Source organism: Chelonoidis abingdonii, chromosome 22 (assembly GCF_003597395.2).
Source record: "Chelonoidis abingdonii isolate Lonesome George chromosome 22, CheloAbing_2.0, whole genome shotgun sequence".
NCBI lineage: Eukaryota > Metazoa > Chordata > Testudines > Testudinidae > Chelonoidis > Chelonoidis abingdonii.
Window position 1 is genome coordinate 30805614 of NC_133790.1, and position 7829 is coordinate 30813442.

Consider the following 7829-nt stretch of genomic DNA (forward strand, 5'->3'; position numbering starts at 1 on the left):
AGACCCCGTGTTTTGTGTCCACGGAATTCCCCCTTCCCAGGGCACTGGGCTCCAGAAGCCTATGGATTTTTTTTTTAAAGAAAGGCCTGAATTTCAGAGGTGCTGAGTGCACGCATGCATACTCCCCCTCCCTCAATCCACTAGAGCGAGCTGCAAGCACTCAGCACCTCTGGAAACACATTTGTGAGTTTCTAGCTCTTACGGTTGCAAGGAAAACCTTCCAACCAAGAGTACCTGGTGCAGTGCTGCCCTCCCCAGTCTGGAGCCTGAGACCCAATTTCTCAGACAGCTGCACAATGCCCCGTTCATCCCAATCCGGCATTAACACTGAAACGTAATAATGTTGACCCAAATGTCAACTTGTTAACCATTTCACAGCTGATCAGCTTTTTAGCAGAACCATCCAGCTGATGTGCTTATTCCACCATGGCAAATTGCCTTCCCTATGCTCAACTATCCCCTCCCCCACCTCCCCCTACCTGAGAATTGTGCATCGTCAATCCAAAAATCTGCATGGTGAAAAAAGCAAGGGGTGACATTTGATGTGGAATAGCACAGGAGCCCTGCCCTGACTTCAGTAGCCACATCAATATTCCAGTCTGCAAAATCCTCCATTTAAAAGCAAAGGACCTAAATCTGACACTGCAGCCTTTCAGCCTGGTTAAGACGCGGAATGTTGATTGTCTGCCGACAAAAGCAACAGTGCGAGAGAGCTGGACTGCCCAGCAGAGGCACACGTGGATTGGTAGCTAAGGTGCATGTCTCTGGGTTTCTCTCCAGGAGGATTTCCTTCAAGGGCTCCCTGTCCGAGGCCCAGGTGCGGGAGAGCAGCCAGGAGCTCTTGAAGGGCTACCTGAGTGACATCATGGAGTCCATCATCGGCTCAGTGGAGAAGTGTCCCGCTATCATGAGGGTGGCCTTCAAGCAGCTGCACAAGCGGGTAGAGGAGCAGTTTCCAGAGGCGGAGCATGAGGTCAGGCAGCGGCACGGGTGGGGGTGAAGGGGAAAGGGGTCGAATTCATCTGTCGGCAAACGAGGGCTCAGCCACAAACCATCACGGCTTGAAGAAGTCCTAGGGAATGGACTCTGCCTTCTAGCACCGTTCACCCTCACAACATACTGGCCACATGTGTCTTTGTCCACAGGCGCCGACTTTCCAATGTACTCTGGGTGCGTGACCCCTGGCTCTGCCCCAAAGACCACCATATATCACACCACCACATAACCACCCTTCCCCCAAGTCCAAATCACCTATATACACTGCCCCCCAACCCTCATTCTGCCCCTGCCCTCTAGCCAAGTGCCATGTCCTCCATAGTTCCTAACCCTGTACAACCCGAAAGCCCTCCATAGCCAAGCATGAACCGCTGGGGAGGAGACGGGGGATGAATAATCGAGGGCAAGACACAGTGCCTGTGGGGCGGCATGCTCGGAGGCGCCAGTGTGCATAAGTGAGAGACGACAAAGTCAGGCGTCCTTATATGGTCGGCATGCCTGCAGGAGGTCTGAACCGGTTCCCAAAGCGGAACTTGACAACGCAAATTCGGCCCAGTGGTAACGCCGAGGCGCGCAAACCAACCAACAGATCACCCGTCAGAAATGTCACCGCAGAATAATCCACATAACCAGCTGGACTTCCCAGCAGAACCACCACAACAAAAAAAAAACAAGCCCAAACATGGCTGCCTCTGACTGCGTGACGTTCGGAGACGGCAAAAAACAGCTAAAGACCGCACCCTAGCACTCTTCATCACCTGGAAACCATATTTCACAAGTATTACGTTCACATCTTTCCTGAAAACTCGTCGGCAAAAACACCACGGAACTGGACAACAATCTCCAGCTGACAGTCTAATCAGTGCAGAGTAGGTGGCACCCAGCATACTTCCCCACTCTACACGGGGGACCATTGAGGGGGAATACTTCGCTATACATCTCAGAATGATGTTCGCCTTTTTGGAGAACAGATGATAACAACTGAGAGAGACCACTGATCCACTGTAGCTAGTGCCCTAACAAATTCACAGTCCATTTTTGTCAATTCCTCTCACAGTCGATATATGGATTTAAAATCATAAATTTCAATGATTTCAGAATATTTAATATGAAATTCCCGTGTAGGGGTCTCTGACCCAGCTCTCAAGAGCAGCGCAGCACCATACCAGGAGGCGGCAATAGTATGACCCGACCATTGCCACCCTTATCTCACTGCTGCTCGCGTAGGGTGCTGCCTTATACAGAGAGCAGGCAACCCAAAATGTACGCACGCAGTCACTACTTTCCAGCCATCACAACAGACTCTAGAAGGCAGCCGCAGAAACCTAAGGAGGCAATACCCTTCTACACTACAGCCTTGCAACCCCTCCGCCCTCCCTACACACCCCCACTGACCACCCTTCCTTGATATGACCGACCTTCAGTTTGACGAAAAACGCTGGTCTGTATAGAATACGGTAAAGTAACAAAGCCCAGAATTCACAGTCCATAGTGTGTCTTTCCTTCCATGGCCATCCAGAATAATTGCATAAACGTGCTCTAATTGTAACTCCCAGATCCCTTTCCCCGGTACCCTATCCTCTAACAGAAAAACAAAACAAAAAAACCATCAATTCTCCCATTTGTATGTGTGCAACTATTATTCACCTTTCTAAGTACAAGGGTGCTGGAACAATTTTAACAGATGGAATGCTGAGCACGCCAATTGAAACCAACTTCACCAACCCTGTACACTACCCGGAAACCATTTATGAAATATCCAAGGGGGTAACAAGCAAGAGGACAAGCACAACACCACAGCACCTGTAGATTCAGACAAGCAACTAGTGAGCTTACTAAGTCGAGAATACTTGGCTTGTCCATATTGAATTTCATTCTCAATTTAACTTCAGACCATTCATCCAGTGATTGTCCAATCATTTTGAATTTTAATCCGCCCTGCAAAGCACTTTGCAAACCACTCCCAGCTTGTATCATCTGCAAACTTCATAATTGTACTCCTCTATCCGCCACTTGTCTACCAATCACTGATGGAAGCGTATTGAACAGCAACGGACCCAGAAACTGATCCCCTCCCAGGACCCCACCTGATATGCCCTTACCAGCTTGAACTGTGAACATTGATAACTGACTCTCTAGGAAAAGTTTCCAACCAGTATCGCACCCACCTATCTATGGTTTATTTCCCTAGTTCTGTTTTATGCAAAAGGTATGAAACAATATCAAAACATAAGATATAAGAAACGGCATACGTGGGTCAGACCAACAGTCCATCCACGCCCAGTACTCCTGTCCTCATGACAGTGGTCAACACCCAGGATGACACCTCAGTGGGAAATGAACAGAAGCAGTAATAATCAAGAGATCCATCCTGTCCTCCCTTCCCAGCTCTTGGCCAAACAACTCCTGAAGTCCAAGATTACTACCACACTCTACTGCCTTCTCCTCCTACCCCCACCAACGGCTATACTTCCGTCTAATCAAATGCACTTCTTGACTGTTACATTCACCCTTATTATCCTTCTAGATGCATTCGCAAATTATTGCTAATTATTTGCTCCATTATCTTTCAGGTATGGAATTAACACTGACGTCTGTTAATTCCCTGATTGTCCTTATTACCCCGTTTTATGATGGGCACTATATTTGCCACTTTCCAGTCCTCTCGAATCTCATCTGTCTTACCAAATGACTTTCAAAAATAATCAGTAATATGGCTCTAGATATCTCCTCAAGTCAGCTATGAGTATTCATGGATCAATTTCAGTCAGGCCCTGGGGATTGTAAGACATCTAATCCCTAAATAATGTTTACTTGTTCTTTCACTATTTTGGCTCTGACCTAACCTACTATTCACCAGAACACAAATAGCCACACAACAAATAAGAGATGATCCACACCCCTTGCTAACCTCCAACCCTCCTTTTTGGATAATGAACACAAACAAATGTTTATATTATATATCCCGCACATTCTCTGCCATTTCCATATTTTCTATTATAGTTTTCCTTCCCCACCCTCACTGAGTAAAGGTTCTGTCCTGTCCTGTCCTTGGTCTTCCTCTTGCTTCGAATGTATTTATACGATGTTTTCTGGTTTCCTTTTCTGTCCCTAGCTAGTTTGATCTCATTTTGTGCCTTGGCCTTTCTAATTTTGTCCCCACATACTTGTGTTATTTGTTTATATTCATCCTTTGTAATTTGACCACATTTCCACTTTTTGTAGGACTCTCCTGGTAAAGCCAGGGTGCTCACTTGCCAGACTTCCTATCTTTCCTACGCAGTGGGATAGTTTGTTCTTGTGCCCCAATAATGCCTCTTTGAAAACCTGACAACTCTCTTGAAATGTTTTTCCCCTTAGACTTGCTTCCCATGGGATCTTACCTACCAACTCCCTGAGTTTGCTAGTTGCCTTCTTGATATCCATTATCCTTCTCATGCTGATTTCCCTCCTACCATTCCTTAGGGTATGTCTACACTGGCAGAGTTACATCACCGGCAGTTACAGCACCGCTCAGAGAGTGCTGAAGCGAAAACGTTGTTGTGTGTTCACACTGACAGCTGCCCGTGCAATAGCATGCTCACACGTGTGGCACTTGCAGTGGTATTCGGAGCAGTGCACTCTGGGCAGCTATCCCACAGAGCATCTCTTCCTCTTCTGCCACTAAGAGATGTGGGAACATGGAGGGGAGTCGTGGGGCATCCTGGGTCCTGTCCAAATGCCCCGTGATGCATCACTTCACATCCCAGCAATCCCTGTGTTTCTGTCTGCATTTGGTGCCATCTTTCCATGGTTTGAGTACTGCGCGTCCTGCATCTTCGGGCTGCATGAACGGATCCCAAACTGTTGACCAATATGCTGCTCGCTCTCACTAACACGTCATGAGTGCCGTGGAGTTATTCCTTAAACTACAAAGGCAAGAGGAGTGCGACATTGATCTCGCCACACCTAGTAGCTACGACACTAGATTGCTTGTGGCAATCACGGAGGTGCTGACCACAATGGAACACCGCTTTTGGGCTCGGAAGACAAGCACTGAGTCATGGGATCACATTATCATGCACGTCTGGGATGACAAGCAGTAGCTGCAGAACTTTCAGATGAGGAAGAATCCACCTTGCATGTCCTCTTTTCTTTCTGTCTACTCTTTTATCTAACCATTTCCTGCCTTTTTTTGGCTACCATGAACCGAGCAGCATGGCTTCCGCCGCAAACTCTTCTCTCCTGCTCTTGCATCGCTAGCTAATTTTTCCATGTTGTCTGTCCTGGGCTAGTGTGCAAGCTACAGAAGGCAACAATTCCCCGTTGTTTTTTGGCCATTGTGAACTGAGCCACACAGCTTCCGCCGCTTTTTCCATGTTGTCGGTCCTGGGCACCAGTGGAAGCCACAGATGTCAACAATTCCCCACCATTTTTTGGCCATCGTGACCTGAGCCGCACAGCTTCTCTGCAAACTCTGCTCATGTTTCCACCGCAAACTGTGCTCCCCCACTCTTGCAGCTCTAGCGAGCTTCCTGACTCCGTGAAAGCTACAGAAGACAACCATTTGCCGCCTTTTATTGGCCATCTTGAACTGAACAGACCTCCTATGTTTCACGCCCTTTTTCCAGGATTACCCATGCAGGCACCATAGCGCAGCAATCATGGAGCCCGCTCAGATCTCCACTGCAGTTTTGACCATTGTAAATACCTCGCGCATTATCCAGCAGTATGTGCAGTACCTGCAAAACCGAGCGAGTAAGCAATGACAGTGTGATTACTATATTGATGAGGCCATGGACACAGACTTTTCTAGAAGCACAACATGTGGCGATTGGGAGATCATGGTGACATTGGGCCAGGTTCATGCCGTGGAACACCAATTCTGGGCTCAGGAAACAAGTACAGACTGGTGGGACTGCATAGTGTTGCAGGTCTGGGATGATTCCCAGTGGCTGCAAAACTTTTGTATGCATAGGGCCACTTTCATCGAACTTTGTGACTTGCTGTCCCCTGCCCTGAAGTGCAAAGACACCAAAATGAGAGCATCCCTCACTGTTGAGAAGCTAGTGGCCATAGCACTATGGAAGCTTGCAACACCCGACAGCTACTGGTCAGTCAGGAATCAGTTTGGAGTGGGCAAATCTACTGTAGGAGCTGCTGTGCTGCAAGTAGCCAACACAGTCATTGAGCAGCTGCTATCAAGGGTAGTGACTCTGGGAAATATGCAGACCATTGTGGATGGCTTTAATGCGCTGGGGTTCCCTAACTGCGGCAGAGTGATAGATGGAACACATATCCCTATCTTGGCCCCAGCACACGGGAGCAGCCAGTACATAAACCGCAAGGGGTACTTTCCCATGGTGCTGCAAACTCTGGTCTGCTTGAACAGCTGCAGGAAGGGACTTACTTCCCAGACCAGAAAATTACTGTTGGAGATGTTGAAATGCCTATAGTTATTCTTGGGGACCCAGCCTATCCCTAATGCCATGGCTCATGAAGCCAACCACAGGCACCCTGGACAGTGTAAGGAGCAGTTCAATTATAGGCTGAGCAAGTGCAGAATGGTGGTAGAATGTGTTTTTGGACGTTTGAAAGCGCGCTGGCGCAGTTTACTGACTCAGTTAGATCTCAGCATAACCAGTATTCCAGTTGTAATTGCTGCTTGTTGTGTGCTCCACAATATCTGTGAGAGTAAGGAGGAGACGTTTATGGCAGGATGGGAGGTTGATGCAACTCGCCTGGCAACCAATTTTGCACAGCCAGCCGATTAGAAGAGCTCAGCGGAGCGCGCTGCACGTCGGAGAAGCTTTGAAAGCCAGTTTCATGACTGGCCAGGGTACGGTGTGACAGTTGTGTTTGTTTCTCTTGAAGTTACCTGCCTCCTATATACATATATGAAAGGAAATAAAGTTAAAATTGTTTAAAAACTGTTCTTTATTATTTGTTGCACAACACACTGAGAGAAATCCAAAGGTAGACCGGGGGAAGGGGGTATTGGGTTGAGGGGTTAAGGAGGAGGGAAGGACAAGTTCAGAAACCAAATCAAAAGTCTGCATATGCCAGCTTTCTGGTGCTTGGGCGATCCTCTGGGGTTGAGGTTGTGGGTCCCCATAGCCTCCCCCCTCGTGTTCTTGGGCATCTGGGTGAGGAGGCTATGGAACTTGGGGAGGAGGGAGGGCAGTTATACAGGGACTGCAGCAGCAGTCTGTGGTCTTGCTGCCTTTCCCGCATTAGATCCACCATACAACGAAGCATGTCAGTTTGCTCCCCCATGAGCTTGACCACAGCATCCTTCCTGCTCTCATCGTGCGTGCCCCTCCTCTCTTCATGTTCCTATAATGCTTTATGGGACTCCGCAATTGTTTGCCTCCATGCATTCAGCTGGGTCCTATCAGTGCAGGAGGATTGCATGAGCTCGGCGAACATGTCGTCCCGAGTTCGTTTTTTCCACCTTCTAATCTGGACCAGCCTCTGGGACGGAGTAGATAGGGGCCGTGTTGAAACATTTGCACCTGTGGGAGGAGAAAAAGGGAGGGTAGTAATTTAAAAGATACATTTCAGAGAACAAAGGGGACACTTTGGTGTGAGTAAGCCATAGCACATGGCTGGGCAACAGAATTCAGCTTGCAGGCAACCAACGGGCACGCGGGGTTCTGCTTCTTCTACATTCAGTTCAATGCTTTCAAACTGCTGGGCCCCCTTTCCCATAGTAAGCAGTGCCTGGTGGGTTTGCCAGATAAAAGGAGGGCCTGCAGGCTCTCTGGGATGATCACTTCACACAACACCTCGCCCTCCCAGGCACCAACTGCGCGGCTCCGATGAGGCTCTGAGCAGGGATGAACCCTTTAAAC

General features: G+C 48.4%; 1 protein-coding gene across 1 annotated transcript in view; it reads left to right on the top strand.

Moving 5' to 3' along the window:
* RASAL1 (RAS protein activator like 1) overlaps window positions 1-7829 on the top strand; it is a 107162-nt gene that overhangs the window by 69616 nt on the left and 29717 nt on the right. The window contains 1 exon segment of the mRNA XM_075060097.1: window positions 781-973. Within this exon segment, the coding sequence (XP_074916198.1) occupies window positions 781-973 (193 nt within the window).